The sequence below is a fragment of the Bombina bombina genome, chromosome 1 (assembly GCF_027579735.1).
Source record: "Bombina bombina isolate aBomBom1 chromosome 1, aBomBom1.pri, whole genome shotgun sequence".
In the NCBI taxonomy this organism is placed as follows: Eukaryota; Metazoa; Chordata; class Amphibia; order Anura; family Bombinatoridae; genus Bombina; species Bombina bombina.
The window spans coordinates 1,541,096,099-1,541,123,742 of record NC_069499.1 but is presented as its reverse complement, the minus strand read 5'-3'; the positions used below and the strand labels follow the sequence as shown (position 1 = coordinate 1,541,123,742).

At 38.7% G+C, this 27,644-nt stretch overlaps 1 protein-coding gene across 1 annotated transcript in view; it reads left to right on the top strand.

The window, feature by feature from the left end:
• The window catches only part of CACNA1G (calcium voltage-gated channel subunit alpha1 G), a 686,261-nt gene that overhangs the window by 369,803 nt on the left and 288,814 nt on the right, over positions 1-27,644 (top strand). Inside the window, exons 12-14 of the mRNA XM_053708713.1 lie at positions 5,468-5,582; positions 13,671-13,826; positions 18,045-18,113. Coding sequence (XP_053564688.1) covers positions 5,468-5,582; positions 13,671-13,826; positions 18,045-18,113 — 340 coding nt within the window. The remainder of the gene's footprint in view (positions 1-5,467; positions 5,583-13,670; positions 13,827-18,044; positions 18,114-27,644) is intronic.

Genomic DNA, 27,644 nt, shown 5'->3' with positions numbered 1-27,644 from the left:
TGTTTGGACATTAGCAGCCCACACATTAGTGGCCTAAGAATGCAAAACATGCATCTTCCAAGTATTAGTACCTCTTGTTGCAGCTGCAATGTTGGATAAGATGGAGAAGACAAATATTCTAAGCACATTCAAGAATGCCTGGGAAATGCATAGTTATTTCTAAACATGATTTAAAGGGATAGTAACCCCCAAAAATTTATTTTATAATTCAGATAGAACATACAATTTTAAACAACTTTCCAATTTAATTCTATTAACACATTTTATTCATTCTCTTGTAATCCATTGCTGAAGGGACAGCATTGCACTACTGACAGAAAGCTGCAAATATCTATTTAGCCAATCAAAAGAGACAAATGTGTGCAGGCACCAATTAGCAGCAGCTCCCACTAGTGTATGATATGTGCCAGATTACGAGTGGCTCGTTAACAGTTAAACGTGAGATATAAAGAGGTTTATCATGGGTGTTTGCGCTCGTCATGTTTAACGCACGTATTACAAGTTAAAAGCAAATGCGATCGATTGAGCACAATCGCTATTTATGCTAGAAGGATTACCACATCCTCAGAGCTCCGGTTAACTGTTTCACCAAACAAAAAGTGTCACAAAAAACATTAAAAATACATTAAAAAGTACAACTTAATAACACTATCTAATAAAAATAATTGCAGAAAAATATTGCTCCAAAAAGTTCCTCCTCAACGATGGGAGAGACTAATAAAGTCATACAGAAAACGATTACTTCAAGTTGGTGCTGCTAAAGGGGGTTCTACAAGCTATTGACTCATAAGGTGTACTTAGTTTTTCACACATGGCTTCTCCATTTTGGCTTTATTTTGTTAAATAAATCATGACACAGTGTGATATATCATGTGTTGTTTTTCATCTGATGATGTATTTACCTAATTTTAGAGACCTGCTAAGGACCAGATGATGGTTATTATGTCTTGATACGTAAAACCATAGAATTCAAAGAGAGTGTACATTCTTTTTCCCATGTTTGTATATAGAAATATGAATTTATAAATAAATAGAACATGTTATTCTAGGTGAAGAACATTGGAATGGGAAGTCTTCATATTTTATTGTCGGGTTAGTGCACTTGAGAATATGCGATCGTGTGTGCACGCGAGTAGGGTGCTAGTTTTTCCCCTCACTTTTCTTGCTCCATTGACTTCTATGGGGGATTACGTTAACTTAATTGCGATATTCTAAGTTTGGCTTTTTACACACATCGGGTTAGCGCGAGCAAAATCTGTTTACTTTCAACTTGTAATACAAGCGCTACCTGACAAGCACATAAAGCTTACTTTTAGCGCTTGAGCGGGAGCGTTAAATACCGCTCCACTTGTAGTCTGACCCTTACTATTATTTGGGAGGGAAGGGGGGTTTATCTGCTGTCAACATCTTTGTCTTTCTGTTGCCAGTCGCCTCTCTTGCCAACAGAAGAATGGCTACTTTGCGGTAGTTACTTCAAGGGTTTATATCAATGCGCTGCAGACATCTCTGGTAACAGTAGTTTACACCTTTGCAAATAATGTTGGCTTTGACATTGCTGTACAGATGATATGCCAGATTATGTCCATGGCAGCATTGTCACAATGGAAATATTCTGTCTCTATATTGTCATCTTGTTGAATGTTAGGTCCCAACCAGCCCGTCTTCCAGCATAAGTATCCTGCACAATAAATACCAACATTCTAGCTAACAGAACAAATATGAATATCTCAAACACTTCAGCTTTGAGCATAAATATTAGACGGATAAAGCAAAAACACAGCAGATACCGACTGCCAGATCAAAACCATCATTTATCTAAAATAAATTTTCTGTAGCTTAAAGCAAACACAATGCTTCCTAGCAAAAATAAGTCATTCTTTCTGTACAAATACACTTCAGATTCCAGTTATGATACATTATTTGTCTAGCGGACAAAAATTGCATCTCCCAGTACAAATAAAAATATATAAAAGAACAAAGTGAAATAATGTTTTAATAAAACCTCATGTGTAGTATCAAGGCATTAAAAAGCATAAAGAGAAATAATAGGCTGTTTACAATGAATTGTGACTGCTTCTATGTACCTAATTCTTTATTTAAATGTAATTATTCCCATTTTAATTACAAATTATTATGCCACAGTAATAAAATTGGGATTTAGCAAGTCATTAAAAAGTACAATTATGTTTTATTATTCTATTTATGCACAGTACAGTACTGTTAATGCCCAGAGGTTACTCCCATGCAATTCACATGCATTTGCTAAAATAATATTATTTAATGTTATGGTGTCACTATTAAAACACATTGGGACCGATTTATCAATGTTTCAACTGATAATACGCTGGAATCTCGTGTCAAATTAGACACAAAGTTGATCTGCCGTAGTTAACAAAGCGACTAATATTGAAATGTGTGACGTAATATACGCTCCCGCGATAGCAATCTGACGCAGAAAGATGCTTGTGTTATTCGAGCGGAATACTGATCATCCGCCATCACATTTGACTCTATTTGACCCTCTTGCCAATTTATCAAACATTCAACAGGTACGCTTGCATCTGTTCCGGCGCAGCGTACCTATCGTTTAAACTGCCACCCATGAGGCCGTGAGTGCCTTAGAAATCAATGGGAGTCTGAAAAAACAGGAAGGTTATGTTTCGATGCTGCAAGACAATGAAGCATATTAGATAATAAAAGTAAATTAGGGGGATGTTACCCTACTTATGGATTATGTTACATATTTGCCTCTCATTACAAAGCAAGGGGACAATATTATTGCTCCAAATTTGGTGCAAAGTATTGCTCCAAAATTGGTGCACTAGTAGATATAGGGATAAAAAGGAAATAAATACATTACTACTTATGGAGTATGTTACATCTTTCTCTCTCATTACAAAGCTAGGGGACAATATTATTGCTCCAAATTTGGTGCACTAGTAGATATAGGGATAAAATTGAAATAAATACATTACATAATATAGCCAACTTCCTTTTTTTGGATAAATCTATTTGACCACGTTTAACACATGTAATACAAGTCTTACTCTCCACGTCGCACCAAATTTGACACAATACTCAAACTCCTAAACAACCCACAAACTGGTAAAGTTTTCCACAACTTTTTATTGGTAAATGCATAATCACGTGATTAATGAAATCAGCCAATCTGATTGAATTATACATTTTCTACTATCACTAACAAATCAAATTGCTCTATACTTGAGTCATTGATCACTCATCAGAACTTGTAAGTGGCATTTGTTACATTGTGTATTAAACTTTGAAAGCATGTATATGTGAAATTAGTATTAAAGATAAACATTGATGATGATATTAGGCCACACAGTGTAATATTTCTGGCAATTATTTTAATAATCAAATAATGTTTGATTCAGTATAGTCTTAAGATGATAGCTCAAAGAGATAGTCTACCCAACATTAAACAGTCATGAATCAGATACAGCAGAAATTAAAATCACGTCTTTACTGTCATGCTATTTTCAGTGTTTTTCTTTCTTCTCTTGCATTTCATTTTCATTAAGAAATGTCATCTTAAATGCCAGCCCATTTTTTAACACCTGTGTAGAGGTGGTGTTTCAAACTTGACAGCAATCATGAAGGGTTACACATGTGCAGAGAGAAAACTGTCCCAGCTCTTAAAATATCCATTTATTGCAAATAAATACATATGCTACCCTGATTACATGTTATATTCGCCATTATTCTTGCTCAGAATAATTATATATTTACACTATATACATATAGTGGCATAAATAAACACTGAGATATGAAAGACAACACTGTTTAGAACAAAAATAAGGAATTTAGGGACATGTAAATATGTTTGCAAAAGATTTCTGACATAACACATAAATATATATACAAGTATGTGCAAAGATATATGTACATATCAATATCATGATTTCTAAAAATACAAATACACATAAATTTATGTGAAAATATCATATATTAGATTTTTTGAATAACAAATAAATAAAAAAATAACTTTCTATGAGATATTATTGTTTTGTCCAGGTATAAATCTAGCTATTTCTTGGACATTAACAGATGAAAAATAAAAGATTAGCTTTAGAGAAACGTGCTTGTTCATGGACTGTAATGAAATGGTATACATAAAGTTGGAAAAAACAGAATATCCGCGACATTGATGACTTTTATTTATCAACAGTCCGATGCTTACTGCGCCGTACTTGACGCAAGTGTTTTTGACAGACTTTTTAATAAATAAGGCCGTCGTATGTAGATTTGTGGCAGCGATGTCTGGTGATGTCTGGCGAGCGTATTGACTCAAGCGAATGCGTAGAGATTGACGCAATGATAAATCGTCCCCCTGATCTTGAATTTAAAAACTATTTTCTAGAATTATACAAGTTAGTACGGGCTAGATTACAAGTCGAGCAGTAGCGATAAAAGCGCTCCACTTTGTAATACCAGCGCATGATAATGTGTGTTGATATTACAATCGCAATGTGAACGCGAACTCGCAATAACCGGAAGCAATAATCAGCCACTTGTAATGACTGGTTAATTATTGCCCTCCTACAAATGGGCAAATTTGCCCACTTGCGGGAGCGCAATAATTTAGCGCTCCACTTATAATCTAGCCCTAAATTGGGCCGTTAGTATCTAAACACAACTACAAAATTATGGTTACTACTCATGATATTGTTTTTTTTTTTTCTCATGCGCCAGCAGTGTTTAAAAACAGTTCTCCTATTTTAATAGCTTTAAGGTGCCAGATGCAGATGCTCTACCTCTTCAAAAGGGAAGCCACTATCTTGGATCCCAGCACAGTACTGGAAGCTAGCTGATTATTGATGTTCTGCAGATATATGCCTCTAGTCATTGGTTCAGTTAGCTTTCAGTAGCACATTGCTACTTCTTCAACAAAGAGCAAGAGAATTTGATAATTGAATCATGAACATTTTGGGTTTCATGCCTGTTTAAACTTTGATAATTCAGATAGAGGGTTCAATTTTAAAATAATTTTCAGTTAACTTCGGTTATCAAATATTATCATTTCTCCTGAAGCCGAATAATTGTTATTTTGTTAACACAATGACAGTGGCAAACCCTTTCTTTTCTAGACACAAGTCCAGGTTGGCTCTTACAAATAAGGAAAGTATTTGGTGGAGTTTGACCATTGAAAAACAACTATCTTACCTCAACATTTCCCAGAGGCCTTCTGGGCAGTGAGCCAGATTTGTGGGTGGCCCACTGAGTGTTGTGGGTGGGGGCATAGCCCGAGGGGTGGAGTCAGGTGGGCTATGGGTGGAGTCACTGTAGTTCCTGTTTTGCTTTGCAAACCGGGACTTTTGACCTGAAGAGCTGTCGGAGGCACAGCTGGGTAGAGCTCTTAAACTGTTATAATATAGCAATAGGGAGGATGGTTTGGCGCTCTAAAGTATTTTGTAATTATTATCATATTGTTTTACTTTTCCAGTATTCTAGGGATGCATCTTTTTGGCTGTAAATTTGCCACTGAGAAAGATGGAGACACACTGCCAGACAGAAAGAACTTTGATTCCCTGCTGTGGGCCACAGTCACTGTGTTTCAGGTAAATGAACAGTCAACTTGTTCCCCTCAGTTTAGTGAATATAGACTAATACACAATTGCACTGGACAAATCACTGATCTTCATGCTAGAGTGTTGCAATTAATTATTCTAATTGTGAAAAGTGTTTAATAAACATAGAGAACCATTTTCTTTGTATTTATTACATTGTTGGAATGAATCATTTTCAGTTCTAAACATGGTTGACTTTAGATTGCTAGAATTAATCATTTTCAGATGGCTGATAGCCATTAAAATGGTTAGTGAAAAAGATAACAATAAGTGGTGGATTACAAAGCTATAGGATTTGCACTAGCCAAATTACGAAAGTGGAACGTTATTTGTGGTTCCCATTGAAATCCATTGGAGACTAAAAATATGACCATTTGCTCCTAGTTGACATTTACATCATTAACAGCTTTCTGCTTGCCGTATGCTGTCAGTAATGAACTTGTTTCCTCTGCTAGGTATAAAGGGTGAAAATGCCCTTTATTACTAGCATTACCAAAAGTGAAACATTTGTAAAACACACACATATACAATTAAATCATATGAATGTTTAATAATTGTGTTGAATTTTACTTATTATTTTTATATGTGAAAGGTAACTATAAATATGAATATAAAATATTTTAAATCCTGAAATATTAAATATCAAATTAATAACTAATAACTATATTAATAATAACAAAATGTATGCTTACCTGATAAATTCTACAGAAGGAATATGGAAAGAGAAGAGGACACAAAGTGTATAGAGGTGGCGGAGGTTTAAAAAATAAATAAAAAAATTACAAAAGCCATCTTAAAATTAAATTAGGGGTGGGTCGTGGACTCTCCATTCCAGGAAAGAAAATAATTTATCAGGTAAGCATAAATTTTGTTTTCTTTCCAATGGCATGGAGAGTCCACAAATCCATTCTAATTACTAGTGGGAACCAATACCCAAGCTAAAGGACACAGAATGGAAGGGAGGGAGAACAAGACAGGCGGTCCTAAACAGAAGGCACCATCACTTGAAGAACTTTCCTCCTAAAAGAAGCCTCAGCTGAGGCAAAAACATTGAATTTGGAAAATTTGGAAAAAGTATGCAACAAAGACCAAGTGGCTGCCTTGCAGATCTGTTTCACAGAAGCCTAATTTTTAAAGGCCCAGGAAGAGACAGCCCTAGTGGAATGAGCCGTAATTGTCCAGCTGTCTCTTAAGCCAACCGAATAACACTTCTCAACCAAAAAGAAGGGCCCTTCAGGCCCTTACGTTTACCAGAGAAAACAACAAAAAGTGCAGTAGATTGCCAAAAGTCTCTAGTTGCCTGCAGATAGAACTTCAGAGCACGCACAATATCCAGGTTATGCAACAGACATACCTTCTGAGAAGAAGGATTAGGACAGAATGAAGGAACGACAATTTCCTGATTGATATTGCGGTCCGACACCACCTTAGGAAAAAATCCCAACTTGGTGCGAAGGACCGCCTTATCCGCATGAAAAATAAGGCAAGGGGGATCACACTGCAGAGCCGAAAGCTCTGAGTTTCTACGAGCAGAAGAAATAGCGAGAAGAAACAAAACCTTCTAAGATAATTTAATATCAACAGAGAGCATAGGCTCAAACGGAGCCTACTGCAGAACCCTAAGAACAAGATTAAGGCTCCATGGAGGAGCAACAGATTTAAACACAGGCATGATTCTGACCAAGGCCTGAACAAAGGATTGAACATCTGGCAAGTCTTCCAGAGTTTATGCAAAAGAATCGACAGGGCAGAGATCTGACCCTTCAGAGTACTGACTGACAAGCCCTTATCCAGGCCCTCCTGAAGAAAAGAAAGAATACGGGGAACCCTCACCTGACTCCAAGAGAAACCCCTATATTTGCACCAAAAAAAGTTACTTACGCTACACCTTATGGTAAATCTTGCGAGTTACTGGCTTACGAGCCTGAATCATGGTATCAATAACCTTTTTGTCTAGACAAGACTAGGTATTCAATCTCCAAGCAGTCAGCTTCAGAGAATCTAGGTTTATGTGTAGGAAAGGACCCTGAAGTAGAAGGTATTTCCTCAGAGGCAACTTCCAAGGTGGAAAGGACGACATCTTTACCAGATCCACAAACCAAATTTTGTGAGGCCAAGTACAACGCCTGCTCCTGTTTGATACGGGCTATCACCTAAGGAAGGAGGGCAAACAGAGGAAACAGATAAATGAGACCAAAGTCCCAAGGAACCGCCAGAGTATTTTGGAAGTTTTGCATTTAGACGAGACGCCATCAGATACAACTCCGGAACTCCTCACCTGAGGCTCCCTGTTGATATACGCCACAGAAGTAATGTTGTCTGATTGAAATCTGATAAACCGGACCAAACTCAGTTGAGGCCAATCTATCAGGGCATTGAAGATAGCTCTCAACTCCAGGATATTTATTGGGAGGGAACATTCCTCCTGAGTCCACAGTCCCTGAGCTCTTAACAAATCCCAAACTGTGACATCCATGGTCACAATCTCTCAAGATAGTCTCAGGAAGCATGTGCCCTGGGACAAGTTGTCCTGAGAGATCCACCAGGGCAGAGAGTCTCTCGACTGGTTGTCTAGGACTATCCTCTGAGAGAGGTCCGAGTGGTCTCCGTTTCATTGTCTGAGCATGCATAACTGTAGAGGTTTTAGATGTAAACGAGCAAAAGGAATAATGTCCATGGAAGCCACCATTAGACCAATTACTTCCATACACATAGCCACTGATCGACGAACAGAGGACTGAAGTGAAAGACAAGCAGTAAGAAGTTTGGATTTTCTGAACTCTGTCAAGAAAATCTTCATGGAGATCGAGTCTATGATCGTCACCAAAAAACATACCCTGGTATTTGGCACCAAGGAACTCTTTTCCAGATGCACCTTCCACCCGTGAGAGCAGAGTATCGACAACAGAGAATCCGTATGGGATCTTGCTAAATGAAAAAATGGTGCCTGAACCAAGATATTGTCCAGGTACGGAGCCACCACAATTCCCTGAGATCTGGCCACTGCCACAAGAGCCCCAAGAACCTTTGTAAAGATTTGAGGGGCAGTGGCAAGGCCAAAAGGAAGGGCTACAAATTGGAAGTGTTTGTCCAAAAAGGCAAACTGCAGAAATTGGAAATGTTCCCTGTGGATAGGAACATGAAGATATGCGTCCTTCAGGTCGATGGTAGTCATGAACTGACCCTCCTGAACTAAAAGTAAAATAGAACAGATAGTCTCCATTTTGAAGGATGGAACCTTGAGAAACTTGTTGTGACACTCGAGGTCTAAAATGGGTGGAAAAGTTCCCTCTTTTTTGGGAACCACAAATAGAAAATTTGGTTGGAATAGAATCCTTGACCTTGTTCCGCCAGAGGAACTGGGACAATCACTCCTAGAGAAGCGAGATCCTTTACACAGTTTAAGAAAACCTCTCTCTTTATCTGGTCTGCAGATAATCTTGATGGGAGAAATCTGCCTCTGGGGGGGGGGGGGGGACAAAATTTGAATCCTATCCTGTATCCTTGGGAGACTACTTCCACTGCCCAACGATCTGGAACATCACAAATCCAAGCCTGTTGAAAGAAGAAAAGCCTGCCCCCCACTTGATCCATGACTGGATCGGTGGCAGACCCTTCATGATGATTTATTCTCAGAGGAAGTCTTTTTGGATTGTTTACCCTTGTTCCAAGGCTGGTTAGACCTCCATGTGGTCTTGGCTTGCTCAAGCTTGGAAAAAGTAGAGGATTTCTGTCCCTTAAAGTTGCAAAAGGAACAAAAATTAGTATGTTGACGGCTTGGGTCTACCCTTCTTGTCCTGTGGTAGAAAGGCTCCCTTTCCACCAGTAATGTGGAAATTATTTCAGCCAGACCAGGACCAAATAAAGTCTTGCATGGGCAGCTTCTAGACAGAAGTTTAGACTTGGATGTCATGTCAGCAGACCAAGGGGCCAATTTATCTTGTGTCTGGGGGACATGATCCACTGTCGGTATTTATCATTGCACAAGCAGTTCTGGTGAACTGCTTGTGCAATGCCACCTCCTGCAGATTTGTGGCCGCTAGCAGGGGGTGTCAATCAACCCGATTGTATGCAATCGGGCGAATTGTTGTCCACTGCCTCAGAGGATGAGTTAAAGATCAGCGGTCTTAAGACTGCTGCTTCTTAACTCCTGTTTCCGAGTTGTATGGCCCAAATGTATTTGGCCTCATTCGGGCCATGGTAAATCGGCCCCCAGGACTTTAGCCTCAGGGCCCAACAAGATAGAACAACAAAGATAGAAATCTTTGCCCCCAAATGAACAACTTGCATGCTGGCATCATAGATAAAGGTATTAGCCAGCTTTAAAGCCTTGACCCTATCATGGATCTCCTCTATTGTGGTCTCCTCTGAAATCAGATCGGACAAGGAGTTGCACCAATAAGAGGTCGCACCAGCAACTATTGCAATACTAGCAACAGGTTGCCATGTTAGACCCTGGTGAAGAAACATCTTTCTTAAATAACCTTCCAGTTTCCTATCCTTACGGTCCTTAAAGGAGGAACTATCCTCTAGAGGAATAGTGGTTCTCTTGGCTAAGGTGGATATAGCGCCCTCTACTTTAGGAACAGTGCACCAAAGATCCTGTACAAAGAAACAGCAACAGCAACAAGAAACATCTTTTTAAAAACAGGAGACGGGGAAAAAGGAACACCCGGATTCTCCCATTCCTGAGATATAATGTCAGACATGCGATCTAAAACAGGAAATACGTCTACAGATTTGGGTTTGGCATCAAATACTCTGTTAAGTTTATTAGCCTTTTTAGGAGTCTCTGTGACAGTAGTTTCAGAGTCCTCCAAAGTAGCTAGAACCTCCTTCAAATGTAAACGGAGGTGCTCAAGCTTAAATCTAATATTTACCTCCTCCTCAGCAACAGGAAACATCTTTTTAAAAACAGGAGATGGGGAAAAAGGAACACCCGGATTCTCCCATTCCTGAGATATAATGTCAGACATGCGATCTGAAACAGGAAATACTTCTACAGATTTCGGTTTGGCATCAAATACTCTGTTAAGTTTATTAGCCTTTTTAGGAGTCTCTGTGACAGTAGATTCAGATTCCTCCAAAGTAGCTAGAACCTCCTTCAAATGTAAATGAGATATGCTGACTAATGCAGCCTTGGCGGAATCTGAACTATTTGTTTTAGAAATGTTCTTAGATTTTCTTGTTCTCTTACCAGCAATAGGTAAGGCACTCAGAGCTGCAGAAGTCAGCTAAATCACCTGGCAAATAAACACCCCCAGGAACAGATTGATTGGAACCACAGGGCACTGCTTGTGAAATTGCTTGGAAAATTTAAGGAGAAAGTTGAGGCATGTCATGGACAACATTATCCTGAGAGACAGATGGCTCTGAGAGGGTATCTTTATTTTTAGACAGTAACGTTTTATTAGAACAAAACTACACAGGAGGAATAATCTGAGCCTCCAAACAATACAAACATTTGTCAAAAGATAAAGCTAAGTTTTTATCATATTGCTGGAAAATGATCCCCAACAGTAAAAAACTTTAATAACTATCCCTAAAAATTTGTATATTCCTTTTAGGCCCTTTTATTGAAAAACAAAAATGTGGATAGCAATAGAAAACCTCAAACAAATGGAACCACTATAACCTCAGCCTTGCTGAGGGGACTTACCACTCCGGTGACCAGGAAGTCCAATCTAGCTAAGAGTCTAAATAGCACTGCACTATTAGTCTAGAATATTGCCAGAAATCAATCTATGATCGTCAAACACCCCAATCCGAAGCTGGGAAGCTGCTAAAACGCTCCTCTCTCCAAGCCGACTGTGAAGAGAAAGTCGTAGAGTGGAAGAGCGGAGAGCGATCATGTGATTGCAACAGAGAAAACTGTAGAAAGCGTGCATGTTCCGCTGCGTTGACTACAGCTGAAAAAATAAAAAATATCCTTATGTGACTCCTATGTGTAAAATTCACCACACTATGAGGGAAAATAAAACTCAATAAGTGCCCAGTATCCCTCTCTCATAGTCAGCCTCGACCAAAAGGGATTTATTTATTAACCACTTAAGCTCCAAGTGCAGTTGCAGTGCCCTGTCAGTGCTGCCATTAATTATATACGCAAATAAAGAGATAATAATGTCCCATTTGTTGTCCACTGAAGGATTAACCTCAAAAGTGCTGAATCCTTCTAACCTAGAAAGCAAGATCACTTTACTGTGGATCCAGCTGCAAGGCAGGAAACAACTTCTCAGGTATGACAGACTCAGCCGACCTCTGACAGGGACCTGTAGCAAAAGAAAAGCAGAGTAACCAACCCTGGTTTTCTATATAGGGGTAACATAAATGTTGGAAGGTAAACAAGGACAACCTCGCCGTCTTCTAACTGCTAAAAGCCACCATGACTCTTACTGAAGAGGATTACATGGACACAGCATAGCCCCAATCCTTGCTTGCAGGGAAAAGTACCCATTAAAAGATTAATATCTTCAGACACCATCTTTGCACATCCTCCTGATGTACAAGGCCAAGAATGACTGGGGGTTTATGGGAAGTGTAAGTGATTCTTAACAGCTTTGCTCGTCTGTTCTTTGCCTCCTCCTGGTGGCCAGGAGCTGAATTCCCACTAGTAATTAGAATGGATTTGTGGACTCTCCATGCCATTGGAAAGAAATATTGTTTTAAATCATACAAAAATATTAACCAAGCTTGGAAATCTGACATAGATGTAAAATAACATGTTTATTAAATATTCTAATAGATATTTGCATGTAATTTGTGCCTTAGTCGATCTCCAGAGAAGGTGGCACATACAAAACAATTATGTTATACCATTGGGTTCTAAGTGTTAAGCAACATACTCAAGATGCTAATTTTTTTGTTAACCCCTCAAAAAAACAAACAAACAAACAAACAAACAAACAAACAAGTTGCTCAGTGTTAAATGCAAAATGAGAGTAGTGTTAGACTTGAACCTTAAAAGTTTTTTGTGCACTTGTAAAATAAATGAAGAAGTATCTAAACATGGAGAAAATGGAAGTTTTTTTCACTATACACCAGTCAAGTTATTTAAAGGGATATTGTTTTTATTATTATCAGTTATTTGTAGAGCGCCAATAGATTCGGCAGCGCTATAAACATAAGCGGTATACAAGGTAACATTTATAGGGAACAAATGGGTAGAGGGCCCTGTCAAGAGTCGCACTGTTGTAGTCAGCTCTTATAACGGTGATCTGCAAACAGCTGGCCTCATAGGCTTACATGCTAAGGGGGTTCAATATGATAACAACGTAGGAGAGGAACTGGGGTTAGGAAAGGTTAGTGTAGGTTGTATGCATCCTTGAACAGTAGAGTCTTTAGGGAGCGCTTGAAACTTACAAAACTAGGTGAGAGTCTTGTGGAGCGAGGCAGAAAGTTCCACAAAATAGGGGCCAGTCTGGAGAAGTCGTGTAGATGGGAGTGTCAGGAGAACCCACATTTTTTCTTTTATCATTCAGATAGAGCATGCGATTATAAACAACTTTCTAATTTACTTCTATTATCAATTTGTCTTCAATTTCTTACTTAGGAGCCGGCCCATTTCTGGAGCTCTATATGGCAACAGTTTTGCAAGAATGTTATCCATTTTGAAGAGCACTAGATGGCAGCTCTATTTCCTGCCATATAGTGCTCTAGACATCTACTTAATTATTGCTTCAGCACAGAATATCGTGGGAATGAGGCAAATTTGATAATAGAAGTAAATTGGAAACTTTTTTTTAAAATGGTATAGTCTGAATCACAAAAGAAAAATATTCAGATTCATGTCCCTTTAATGCTTTGGGACAAACGAAGCCTATGCAACTTTTCATGCATTTTTTTGTACATTATAATCTGTTGGAGTCTAGTAATCCTGTGTGTTATTCTGCAAACTGAGCACTTAATAAGAGAGTTTATTGATTATTCTCCTTCCTTTTCACATTTACCAGTGTGGAGGTCCTAGTGAACTTGTGCTATAAAGTATCCAATACCTTTTGTAGACTTCAGATATCTCAATTTTAATGCAAGAGTTTTTTTCTCTCTTAATAGTTGTTTCTCTGATGTTCCTTTCTCTCGCAGATCCTAACCCAGGAAGACTGGAACAAGGTTCTGTATAACGGAATGGCATCCACCTCTTCATGGGCAGCTCTTTATTTTATTGCCCTGATGACTTTTGGGAACTACGTTCTGTTTAACTTGTTAGTGGCCATTCTTGTTGAAGGATTCCAGACCGAGGTGATCTTTTTATTTTCCATTTAAATGTTTTTGTAGGGATTACCCCCTTAAGGACCAGCGACGTACCCTTCACGTCGCTGGTCTTTCTATGGGGATTGTGTTATTAATAGCACGGTCTAGACCGCACTATTTCCGGTGAACAGAAGGGAAGAAGGAGGGCGAGGTCAGACCTCTGGTTAATAAAATACATGCATGTCCCCCAGTTTCCCCCAAAATAAAGTGTACTGATTATTTTTTAAATTAAAAATTATGATCATCTTTATTTTTTTTTTTAAATAACTGCACAAAGCAGTTATAAGGGGTTAAAGTGTGCGGGTGTAGGGTGTTAGAAAAAAAGACACCACTGAAAAGTGCCTTTACACTGTCTATGGGGACTGTGTTTAAACTGTAAATATATATGTATATGCTTATATATACTGTATATGTGTTAATATGTGTATATACACATATAAACACATACATATATATTTATACATTCATATATATTTTAAATATGCTGCCCAACGCTGTGTGACTTACCCCCTTCGCTGCGCTAGGTTCTGTGCCGTGTCTATCAACATCAGATTGATTCTCCCACTGTAGCCTATGGAAGCTTGCTCTCGTGAGTACAAAGCTGCCATGTAATATGAATGTGAAGTCGCATTTGCATTGCGCTTTACTTGTAATACCAGCGCACATTTGCGTGCGCTGGTATTAGTGAGTCGAGTGCAAATATCGTGCTTGCCCAATTTTGCGCTCCCCAATTTGTTTAATTTTGTATAGAAAAAAACAAAACAAATGTGTTTTCATAATTTCTTTTGACTGTTTTTCTGTAATTTAAATTGTAAAATTGTAGTTTCCACTCCATCAGGGAGAGTAGAGTGTATTCTGTTAAACTGCGAGCCCTGGACCGCAACATGCTGCACCGTAATTGCCTTATTAGTGCACAACCTCATTTAAATCTGTCTCTAACTGGCCACAGAAAATTAGATAAGATTCACTCAATCTTTTAAAAGCTTCCCGCAATGCTTTGATTCATTTTTGATGCAAATAGGCAATGACTTTAATGACCCTTTACTCTAATAGGTCTAATAAGTCAGTCCTTCTATCAGCTATTTTTTTTAAACAGGTACCTTTAACCTATTATTCGCAAAAGGGATAATGGCAATAAAAATGTAAATTGTATCGCTTTTTAGCTTCCATGCAAATTATATAGGATCCACAAACTCTAACACCACAAAAGGAAGCAGAAATATCATTACAGTACAGTAGTAGAAAAATAAATGTATCCAACACTGTGACACTTTTCCATTTAGTCTAGAAAGGATATGAGATAAATAATCATATAAATTAAAAACATAAATGGCATAAAATAGCATACAGATAATACTTTTGATGTTTATAGTAAAATAGTTTGATTTTTTTTTTTTATCAGTTAATGAATTTAAAAAAGTTATAGATTATTCAGCAGAGCAGTTTCATAGAATGTTGAAGCTTGAAATAACTGATGAGATAAAGAAATCATTCGGAAGACTGATAAAAGCAATTGATCTCAATAATTTAATTGCAATATCTAATTAACTCGTTAGCGCTGAGTTACGTGTCTGTAGTGTCTTATTCGTCTTGGTAAATGTAACGTTTCTATCATAAGCCTGATAATCAGATATAGTGCTCCCCTATATGAAACCCCAAATAATTATTTAATTACTCGGATAACATTTTAATCAACTTTACAGTTTAATTCTATTATCAAGTTTATCTTTTACTCATTATTTCAGCAGCAATGCTCTGCTGGGAGCTAGCTGAGCACATTGGTTGAACCAATGACAAGATGCATATATGTGCAACCACCAATCGGGTGCTATAGCTCCCTTTAGTGCATTGCTGCTGCTGAGGATATGTTTAACAAAAGATTCCAAGAGAACTACGCAAATTAGACAATAGAAGTAAATTGGAAAGTTGTTTAAAATGTCATTCTCATGATGAATGTTTAATTCAGAATTTACTATATCCTTTAATAACCAGTTACCCAATGTAGGGCTAGATTGCAAGTGGAGCGCTCATTTATTGCACGTCTATTAACGGGCAAATTCGCACATTTATGGGCGCCCGATAAATAATCAGCCTTTACAAGTGGCCGGTTATTGCTACAGCGAGCTCGCAGTAGCAATTAGCACTCAGAAAATTAACCAGAGATCAGGGGGTCAATTTGTTATTGTGCGAGCGGACATGATACAATGTAACGATGTTCAAATCAGCCAATAGGATTTAAGCAGCTCTCATTCTATTGGCTGATTTGAATCTGTGGGGGGAATACGTTAACGTGTTCGAATTCTACTTTTTTGCTCCCGCACTAACTTTACTTTCAACTCATTATAGATGCGCATCCCGACACAATCTAGCCTGCAATCTGCCCAACCACAGAATCACACAGATTGCTTTCCAAATACCTAAAGTTACCTTAAAATAAAATAAAAAAAAACTGAAAACAAAATAAATCTTAAAAAAATGAAAACCAGCATTTTACTAGGTCTGTTTTGCAGTCTATGAACACACCACTTGTAAAGCCTATTGAGTGTTGCTTTTCTTATTTCTTTGGTGTGGCCAATCAGGGGAAGCAATGAAGGAGTACCTGCACTGATCAAGCAATCACTGTGCAGCATTGAATTTCATAGAATACACTCCACCACACCACCCACTGCATAAGTAGTGGATCCCTCTCTCCTTCCCTCCCTCCCTCTCGCTGTAGAAATAAATATGTACACACACATATATACATATACATATTTAGACGTGTATGTATGTATCTCTATGTTAAAGCCCTTGGCAGCCCTTTTTCTAATTGCAAATCATTCAAGGAAGTTAAAGGGCCACTAAACCCAAAATCTTTCTTTCATGATTCAGATAGAGAATAGAAATTTAAACAACATTACAACTGACTTCCATTATTTATTTTGCTTCATTTTTTAAATATCCTTAGTTGAAGAAAAAGCAATGCACATGGTGAGCCAATCACACAAGGCTTCTATGTGCAGCAACCAATCAGCAGCTAGTGAGCATATCTAGATATGCTTTTCATCAAAGACTATCAAGAGAATAAAACAAATTAGATAATATAAGTATATTAGAAAGATGTTTAAAATTGCATTCTCTTTCTAAATCATAAAAGAAAAAATGTGGGTGGCATGTCCCTTTAAGGAATGGTGCTGCTATTTCCTTGAATGATTTGCAGTTTTCTGGTTTAATGCAGAACCCTATAACGTGCACCTATCAAGCCTAAAGGATTCTGGACACTTTACTTTAATCTTTTTTTCTTACACCGGAGACCTCATATCTTTGAGCCCTTATAATGTTTTTTTGCAATTTAAAAATAAAAATAATATTTTATTAGATAGTGTTATTATGAGTGTAACTGTACCTTTAAATGTAATTTTCGATGTGTTTTGTGCAACTTTTGTGACTCCCGTAACTGTTAACCAGATCGCTGAAGTTCTTCTATTCCGAAACGCATTTAATTAAATTAAAGTAAACACGTTTACTTTCGTGCCCTACTTCCAATGCTTGCCCACAGCCGTGATAAACCCTTTTTTTCGCTCACAACGCAACAGTCAGCGCGCAACTCGTAATCTATCCTTATATGTACAATATGCCCTAATTTAGCATCACCTAAAGAGCATGGCTTCGATTAAATTTTTTGATTGTACAACTTGCAATCTAGCCCTTTTACTTTGATGTGTGTTTAATAGCTGTTGCCATGTGGCTGTTGGCTACTTAAAGGGAAATTAAACCCATTTTTTTTTCTTTTCTGATTCAGCTAGAACATGTAAGTTTAAACAATTTTCCAGTTTACTTCTGTTATCTGATTTGCTTCATTCTCTTGGTATCCTTTGTTGAAAGTACAGCAATGCACTACTGGGAACTAGCTGAATGCTTGGGTAAGCCAGTTAAAAAAGCTATGTATGTGCACCCACCAATCAGCAGCTAGCTTCCAGCTCCTGAGCATACCTAGGAATCCTTTTCAACAAAGGATACAAAGAGAGTGAAGAAAATGAGATAATAGAAGTATTTCGGAAAGTTGTTTAGAATTGTGTTCTTTATTCGAATCATGAAAGAAAATTTAATTGGAAACCGGATTTTGATTGCTCTTGAACTATAAATGTGATTTGTTTGTTATCTCACCATTACTTTGGTTATTTGCTGGAAATCTTTAATAATTATGTTTCTATTATTTTTCTTCAGGAAGTGCCCAAGAGAGAAGATATGAGTGCGCGATTAAGTTGTATACATCTGCCTGTGGACTCCCTTATGGTAGGTATATGCATGCATGTTAAGGTCAAGGCATATCCAGGGGTGGATAAGTGAGGAGAAGTTAAATAAAATCAGTAATTTACAATGGATGCATCAGTGACAAGAAGTCCCAGCTCTGCTGATGAGGGCATAGGTCAGACAGAGGTGTTGCAGGGTTAAGGGTTTGATCTGAGGTCTGATGTGGGTTGATTGATCAAATGGCTGATTTGAGGTGTATGAGATTATTAGAGCCGTTGCAGAGCCAGTGTTGTATTCCCACTGTGCATATCCATGATTGGTGCATGGATTAGGGGAGCATAACTGGGGTGAGATCAGGTGGACACTTGATATCCTTTGAACTGTGATTTGTCAAGTCACCCTAAACTTACTGTCTATGAAGTGAGCATTATTCTCTCCATGTCCAGGGCCAGACTAAATCTGGTGAATTGCTTTGCAAATATTTCACTGTGAGGATTTCTTTATTCATATAAAAGCATCAAGATCATGGCTTTATTCCAAGCTGCTACTCACTGGTTGCGTTTCTTGTTGATTATGAAGCCATGTTACAAATTGTTTTCAAATTTGAAACTTTTACAATGTATTAAAAATCCTGTTTTCATAAAGGTTTTATGGTGGATTTGCGCCAAGTAAACAACTCCAATACTTTTGCACTGAGAGAAACGCGTTTCACGTGTTATTTTTTTCAACGTTTCCCTTTCAAAAGCTGTTAAGTCTGATTTTGGACTGTTTTAAAGGGCATCTCTTAGTTGTCGTCATAGGTTTTGTATCAGCGTGCGCGTTGCACTTTATAAACGTCATTATTTCCTGGCTTCATAAAAAAAGTTAAGGGACAGCAATAGTGAAATTAAAATATTCATATGTGCTGGATCATGTTATTGCACTATTTATTGCATGAGGTCTATAACAATCTATCTTACAATAAATATCGCCATGAAAACATTTCTCAATGAGCTCAATGTGGACATGAACAGAATCACTTTTCTTTCCTATTGTTTCTTGTCCCAACAAAAAACATTCAAAGTAATCACAATCCAAATTACTACTTAGAAATATTTTTAACAGGATTTGATAAACTTACAAATTGTGCATTTTGGACTCCTAATTTTTTTTTTTATGGAATATTGGTTTTGCTCTTGGATAAAATGCACTGAAAAAAAGCAGTTAATACATATTGGCTGTATTTATTATACAATGGTCTGGATTCATCAAGGCTCTATTCATATCTCTTTTAAAGGGCATTTCTACAATTTACATATTTAATTGTATACATTGACCAGTTACATGTTATATCGCGCAACAAAAGATAACCTCTAGAAAAGCGAAAACTCAAAAATTACATCTGCAACATCTAGAAAACCCATTTGGCAAAGTGTCTGTATTTAGTTAATTTAAACAATTTTCTCAACAATATTTGTAATAAAAAAGTAAATGATAGGCACTTTCATTCATCAAAATCATTGTAGACGCTAAATAATATAAAAAATATTACCCTTTCATTTTGTTATACATTCCACCGTTCCTCTACCCGCAACGTATAGTCTATTTCTGTGTAAAATGATGAATCATGTTGTAGCCAATTGTATTGCGCCCCCTTTGACGTCAAAACAGGTGCTTTGTTATGATTGGCTACAGAGTGATTCATAATTTTACACAGAAATAGACTATGCATTGCGGGCAGAGGAATGGTGGGTGGAATGTATAACATAATGAAAGGGTGATTATATATTTTAGCGTCTACAATGATTTTGATGAATGAAAGTGCCCATCATTTACTTTTTTTATTGCAAATATTGTTGAGAGAATAGTTTAAGTTTACAATCACTTTAAGTTACAGTATTTTCATTTTTAAAAATGTGATTTTTCTCTGTAATTATGTTTTTATAAGCAAGAGCTTATTCTTTGAGGTTATGGTCGAAAATTCCAGTGGATCTTGATCTGGTGCCAATAATAGAACTCTTGTTAGGGTGTGAAATGCGTGGTAAAAAGGCAATTGTTGTTTGTTTTTTTTCAAATTTTTTACTTTTTTGTTTTCAAATGATGTTATTCTGTAAAGTAAAACCTATTCTTCACATTGAGAAATTATTAACTTTTGGGAGATTGAAGCAACGCCATTATTTCAATGCAACAAATCTTGCCATTATGTTCTTTAATGATGACAGCAAGCATGGCTAACTGTCAGCCTTTTGCTCTAGTTTTTATGGCCCCAGTAAAAGCAGAATTAAAAATATAGACATTGTTTGTGTTTTTCAGTCATAAAATTAAAGGGACAGTTAACACCCTGACATTTTTGGCAATATACTTAATTATTTAATTCCTTAGAATGTAATTCAGCTTTGAACGTGTATGATTTTCTTATTCTCAGAACATTAAAGGCTAAACCTGCTACATATATGTCGCTAATTTGTTTTATCAATATAACAACTGTAAAACAATGCATTTTAAATTAAAATAACTGTGCCTTGCTGTCATCATGCGGGTTCCTCTGAATAAAGCAAATGGTGAGTGGAGTTTGTCTATTGAAAAACAATTGCTGCTAAAAAGATGTTAATTTGTTCTGTAAGTGTTTCGACTTGGCTGATATGTTATTCTATAGCAACATAACAAAACTGTCTAATTACAAGGTGTTAACTATCCCTTAAAGGCTTCTAAAATATTATCCTGTGGTCATCATGTGTTAGGAAGCTGCCTATCACCTTATGGTATGAGGTTCGTATATATTCTTATATTGTAGATAGTAAAAGATGCAGCCACTTTTTCTTTGAGATATCAATTTACCACACAGTTTTGTATTCTAGATCAGATTTCTGCAAAACTAGAAAAAGTTTTATGATTCAGATAAAGCAGGCAGTTTCAGGAGATTTTCCAATTTACTTTCATTATCAAATTGTGCACAGTCTTTGTGTATTCACATTTTGGGCTAGATTACAAGTAGAGCGCTAAGTTATCACAATTTGCCAATTTGCAGGCGCACGATAATTAATATGCCATTACAAGTGGCTGTTTATTGCTACCATGAGCTTGCGTTAACAATTAGCAATCAGAAAATTTTCTGGTTAATTTTCTAAAAGTGCACAAAATGACCTCAAAATAGAGGGCATTGTAGTTTTTGATTTAAAAAAATATTGCATTTTTTTAAAAATAAAAAACTGCACTAAGGAGTTTTTGGGGTCTAAAGTTGGTAGGAGTGGGGTGTTAGAAAATAAAAAAACGGCACTGAAAAGTGTCTTTACATTGCGGTCTATGGGAACTGTGTGTTCCCAGTAAATATATAAGTATATGACTATATACATATATATTTATATACACATATATTTAAACATATGCTGCCATCGCTGCGCTACTTACCCCTTCGCTGCGCAAGGTTCTGATGTCGTCAATGATTTGAACCTATGGAAGCACGTTCTCGTGAGCACAATGCTGTTAACTTGGAATACCAGCGCACATTAGCGTGCGTTGGTATTACATTGTGAAGCGCAAATATTGCTTTCATGAAAGCACTCCACTTGTAATCTGGCCCTTTATGAGGCACCATCTTCTACTGAGCATGTGCAAGAGATCACAGTGTATATATTGGCTGATAGCTGTCACATGATACATTTGTTAGATAATATCTATTGCTCTTTTAAAATTAAGAGTGTGACTGCATTGTCTTTATGTAATTCTACTGTATTTGATGGTCCTTTAATACCCGCAAAAGGCCAATGCACTAGTGGTCTGGACGTAAACACAGCTACTGAGCTAATCAGGGACGTATGTGTGTAGTGTAGCCATGAAATATGTGTTTAACCCCTTAACAAGTTCTATGCAAGCAATAGCACAATAAGAAATTGTTTATCCTTGATATTAATTGTTACTTGTGAAATGATGCAACAAAACTGTTAATTGCTTACTTCATAAACTACTTTCTATCTGATCTTAGAGATTTTGCTTTTCTGTAGGCGTGGGGAACCCTCACAAAAAAACACAAAACAAAAAAAAAAACTCACCAAATTAACCTTTTTATTATTTTGCATCCCATAAGCTATCCTTAATAGACTTCAGGGTATGGTCTCCACATATATCTGGAAAGGGAAGAAGCCACATACTTAGTCTACTTTATAAAGGTCTTTTGGAAAGGGAGGGTTGGCCCTTCCAAACCTTCTGGTATATCATGATGCTGCCAGATGTCCCACCTATTATATTGGGGTTATTACTAGTCTGACATACCGATGGCAAGAGGTGGAGCGAGCTCTACTCCCACCGGGTCTTCAATTAGAGGATTTACTCTGGGTCCCATCTTATTGCCGTTAAGATTAAGGGGTTGATTTATTAAATGCTGGGTAGACATGTCCATCCGAAATCGCTAAATGCTGACAGCATACGGTGTGGAATTTAACATTGCACAAGCATTTTTTTGTGAAATGCTTGTGCAATGCCACCCCCTGCACATTTGCAGTGAATCGGTCGCTAGCTGGAGGTGTCAATCATCCCGAACGTATCAAATCGGGATGATTGCAGTCGCCACCTAAAAGGTGGTGGAGAAGTTAAGGAGCAGCAGTCTTACGACCTCTGCTTCTTAACTTATGTTTCCGGCAAACCGGAAACTTTGAGGGTAGATTGCAGCATCCACAGCTTGTTAAATCTACCCCTAAGAATTAAATTACCCAATTATTCTAGGAACATTAAAGTTCTGTGACTCTATAAGACATGTGGAATTTCACCGCACCCCTCCCCTTTATATAGCTTGATGAGCATTCTTTGATCCCTCCCTAAAACACATACATATTTATGGTCTTCATCTCAGATAGTAGCTGTCAGAGACCTTTATGAAAATAATAAGTGGATGAACTTCTCTAATTTAACAGCTTTGCTTCACTTTGAATATCATAGGTAAGGGAGCCTCTTGAGGTCTTGGGGTTTTCCGAGAGATGTACTTAGGGATTTGATGACATAGAAACAGAGATGGTTGAAAGGCACCCCATTTAGAAGGTCTTTATCATGTCACTACCTTGTCCTGCTTGCTAGTTCAGGACATTCCAAACTTAGTAAGCATTTGGCTAAGGAAAGATATTTATGTTTCTCTTGTTAAGTGTGTTCAGTCCACGGGTCATCCATTACTTATGGGATAGATTCTCCTTCCCAACAGGAAGTTGCAAGAGGATCACCCAAGCAGAGCTGCTATATAGCTCCTCCCCTCACATGTCATATCCAGTCATTCTCTTGCAACCATCAACAAAGAAGGAGGTCGCGAGATGAGCTGGAGTTTTTACCTAACTATTCTTCAATCAAAAGTTTGTTATTTTAAATGGCACCGGAGTGTGCTGTTTTTCTATCTCAGGCAGTATTTGGAAGAAGCAACTGCCTGCGTTTTTTTTCTATGATCTTAGCAGGCGTAACTAAGATCCACTGGCTGTTCTCGACATTCTGAGGAGTGGGGTAACTTCAGAAACTGGGAATAGCATGCGGGGTCCTCCGCAAATGAGGTATGTGCAGTACATTATTTTCTGGGAATGGAATTGACTAAGAAAATACTGCTGTTACCGTATGATGTAAGTACAGCCTTAAATGCAGTAGTGGCGACTGGTATCAGGCTGATAAATGTATGCGCAGTCGAGTTATTTTCTAGGGACTAGAATTTGACTGAGAAAATGCTGTTAAAACTGAAATAATACTTAAGCCTTATCTGCAGTGGTAGCGACTGGTAGCAGGCTTAGTGATAACTTTGCATGACATTGAAAATGTTGTTTTTTAATAAAACGTTTACTGGCATGTTATTCGTTTTTGTGAGGTACTTTGGTGATAAATCTCTTTGGGCATGATTTTTTTCCACATGGCTAATATATATTTTCTGCATAGAAACCGTTATATCAGGGCTCCCACTGTTGTAATAGGAGTGGGAGGGACCTTGTTTTAGCGCCTTGTTGCGCAGTTAAAATTCTAGCTTCTTCCTCCTTGATCCAGGACGTCTCTAGAGAGCTCAGGGGTCTGCAAAATTCATTTTTGAGGGAGGTAATCAGTCACAGCAGATCTGTGACAGTGTGTTTGACTGTGATTAAAAGCGTTAAATCTTAATTGATATCCGTTTGATCCGTTTTGGGTATTGAGGGGTTAATCATCCTTTTGCTAATGGGTGCAATCCTCTGCTAATAATACACTTCTTGTTAAGAATTGTTTAACTATATCTGTATTTTTTAAAGCGCTGCAGCGTTTTTTATATTGCTTGTAAACTTATTGAAAGTGATTTCCAAGCTTGCTAGTTTCATTGCTAAGTCTGTTTAAACATGTCTGATTCAGAGGAAACTGTTTGTTCATCATGTTCAAAAGCCAATGTGGAGCCCAATAGAATGATGTGTACCAATTGTATTGATATTGCTTTGAATAAAAGTCAATCTGTACCGATAGAGAAACTATCACCAGACAACGAGGGGGAAGTTATGCCGCCTAATTCTCCTCACGTGTCAGTACCTGCGTCTCCCGGGAGATGCGTAAGATTGAGACGCCAAGTACATCTAGGCCCTTACAAATCACTTTACATGATATGGCTAATGTTATGAAAGAAGTATTATATAATATGCCCGAATTAAGAGGCAAGCGCGATAGCTCTGGGTTAAGGACAGAGCGCGCTGATGACACGAGAGCCATGTCTGATACTGCGTCACAATTTGCAGAACATGAGGACGGTGAGCTTCATTCTGTCGGTGACGGTTCTGATCCGGGGAGACCGGATTCAGAAATTTCAAATTTTAAATTTAAGCTTGAGAACCTCCGTGTGTTACTAGGGGAGGTGTTAGCGGCTCTGAATGATTGCGACACGGTGGCAATTCCAGAGAAAATGTGTAGGTTGGATAGATACTATGCGGTACCGGTGTGTACTGACGTCTTTCCTATACCAAAAAGACTTACAGAAATTATTAGTAAGGAGTGGGATAAACCCGGTGTGCCTTTTTCCCCTCCTCCGATATTTAGAAAAATGTTTCCTATAGACGCCACCACACGAGACTTATGGCAGACGGTCCCTAAGGTGGAGGGAGCAGTTTCTACTTTAGCCAAACGTACCACTATCCCGGTGGAGGATAGCTGTGCTTTCTCAGATCCAATGGATAAAAAATTAGAGGGTTATCTTAAGAAAATGTTTGTTCAACAAGGTTTTATATTGCAGCCTCTTGCATGCATTGCGCCTGTCACGGCTGCAGCGGCATTCTGGTTTGAGTCTCTGGAAGAGGCGATTCGCACAGCACCATTGGACGAGGCTTTGAGCAAAGTTAGAACCCTTAAACAGGCTTATGCGTTTGTTTCAGATGCCGTAGTGCATTTAACCAAACTTACGGCTAAAAATTCCGGATTCGCCATACAGGCGCGCAGGGCGCTCTGGCTTAAATCCTGGTCAGCGGATGTAACTTCCAAATCTAAACTACTTAACATTCCTTTCAAAGGGCAGACCTTATTCGGGCCCGGCTTGAAGGAAATTATTGCTGACATTACGGGAGTTAAGGGCCACGCCCTTCCTCAGGACAGGGCCAAACCAAAGGCCAAACAGTCTAATTTTCGTGCCTTTTGTAACTTCAAGGCAGGAGCAGCTTCAACTTCCTCCACTCCAAAACAGGAAGGAACTACTGCTCGTTACAGACAGGGTTGGAAAGGCAACCAGTCATGGAACAAGGGCAAGCAGGCCAGAAAGCCTACTCCCGCCCCTAAGACAGCATGAAGACAGGGCCCCCTATCCGGAGACGGATCTAGTGGGGGGCAGACTTTCTCTCTTCGCCCAGGCTTGGGCAAGAGATGTGCAGGATCCCTGGACGTTGAAGATTATATCTCAGGGATACCTTCTGGATTTCAAAACCTCTCCTCCACAAGGGAGGTTCCATCTGTCGAGGTTATCAACAAACCTAGCAAAGAAAGAGGCATTTCTACAATGTGTACAAGACTTCTTAGTCATGGGAGTGATCCACTCAGTTCCGCGAACGGAACAGGGACTAGGATTTTACTCAAATCTATTTGTGGTTCCCAAAAAAGAGGGAACCTTCAGACCAATCTTGGACTTAAAGATCTTAAACAAATTCCTAAGGGTCCCATCGTTCAAGATGGAAACCATTCGAACCATCCTACCCATGATCCAAGAGGGTCAATATATGACCACAGTGGACTTAAAGGATGCTTACCTTCACATACCGATTCACAAGGATCATTATCGGTACCTAAGGTTTGCCTTTCTAGACAGGCATTACCAGTTTGTAGCTCTTCCCTTCGGGTTAGCTACGGCCCCGAGAATTTTTACGAAGGTTCTGGGCTCACTTCTAGCGGTACTAAGACCACGAGGCATATCGGTGGCTCCGTACCTAGACGACATTCTGATACAAGCGTCAAGTTTTCAAAATGCAAAGTCTCATACAGAGATAGTTCTAGCATTTCTGAGGTCGCATGGGTGGAAAGTGAACGTGGAAAAGAGTTCTCTGTTACCACTCACAAGGGTTCCTTTTCTAGGGACTCTTATAGATTCTGTAGAGATGAAGATTTACCTGACGGAGTCCAGGTTATCAAAGATTCTCAATGCTTGCCGTGTCCTTCATTCCATTCCAAGCCCATCAGTAGCTCAGTGCATGGAGGTAATCGGCTTAATGGTCGCGGCAATGGACATAGTGCCATTTGCGCGCCTGCATCTCAGACCACTGCAACTATGCATGCTAAGTCAATGGAACGGGGATTACTCAGATCTGTCCCCTTTGCTAAATCTGGACCAGGAGACCAGAGATTCTCTTCTCTGGTGGTTGTCACCGGTTCATCTGTCCAAAGGAATGACCTTTCGCAGACCAGATTGGACGATTGTAACAACGGATGCCAGCCTTCTAGGCTGGGGAGCAGTCTGGAATTCCCTGAAGGCTCAGGGATCATGGACTCAGGAGGAGACACTCCATCCAATAAACATTCTAGAATTAAGAGCAATATTCAATGCTCTTCTAGCTTGGCCTCAGTTAGCAGAACAGAGGTTCATCAGATTTCAGTCGGACAACATCACGACTGTGGCTTACATCAATCATCAAGGGGGAACCAGGAGTTCCCTAGCGATGTTAGAAGTCTCAAAGATAATTCGCTGGGCAGAGTCTCACTCTTGCCACCTGTCAGCGATCTACATCCCAGGCGTGGAGAACTGGGAGGCGGATTTCCTAAGTCGCCAGACTTTTCATCCGGGAGAGTGGGAACTTCACCCGGAGGTATTTGCTCAACTGATTCGTCGTTGGGGCAAACCAGATCTGGATCTCATGGCATCTCGCCAGAACGCGAAGCTTCCTTGTTACGGGTCCAGGGACCCGGGAGCGGTGCTGGTAGATGCATTAGCAGCCCCTTTGGTTTTCAACATAGCTTATGTGTTTCCACCATTTCCGTTGCTACCTCGACTGATTGCCAGGATCAAACAGGAGAGGGCATCGGTAATTCTGATAGCGCCTGCGTGGCCACGCAGGACCTGGTATGCAGACCTAGTGGACATGTCGTCCTGTCCACCATGGTCTCTTCCTCTGAGGCAGGACCTTCTAATTCAGGGTCCTTTCAACCATC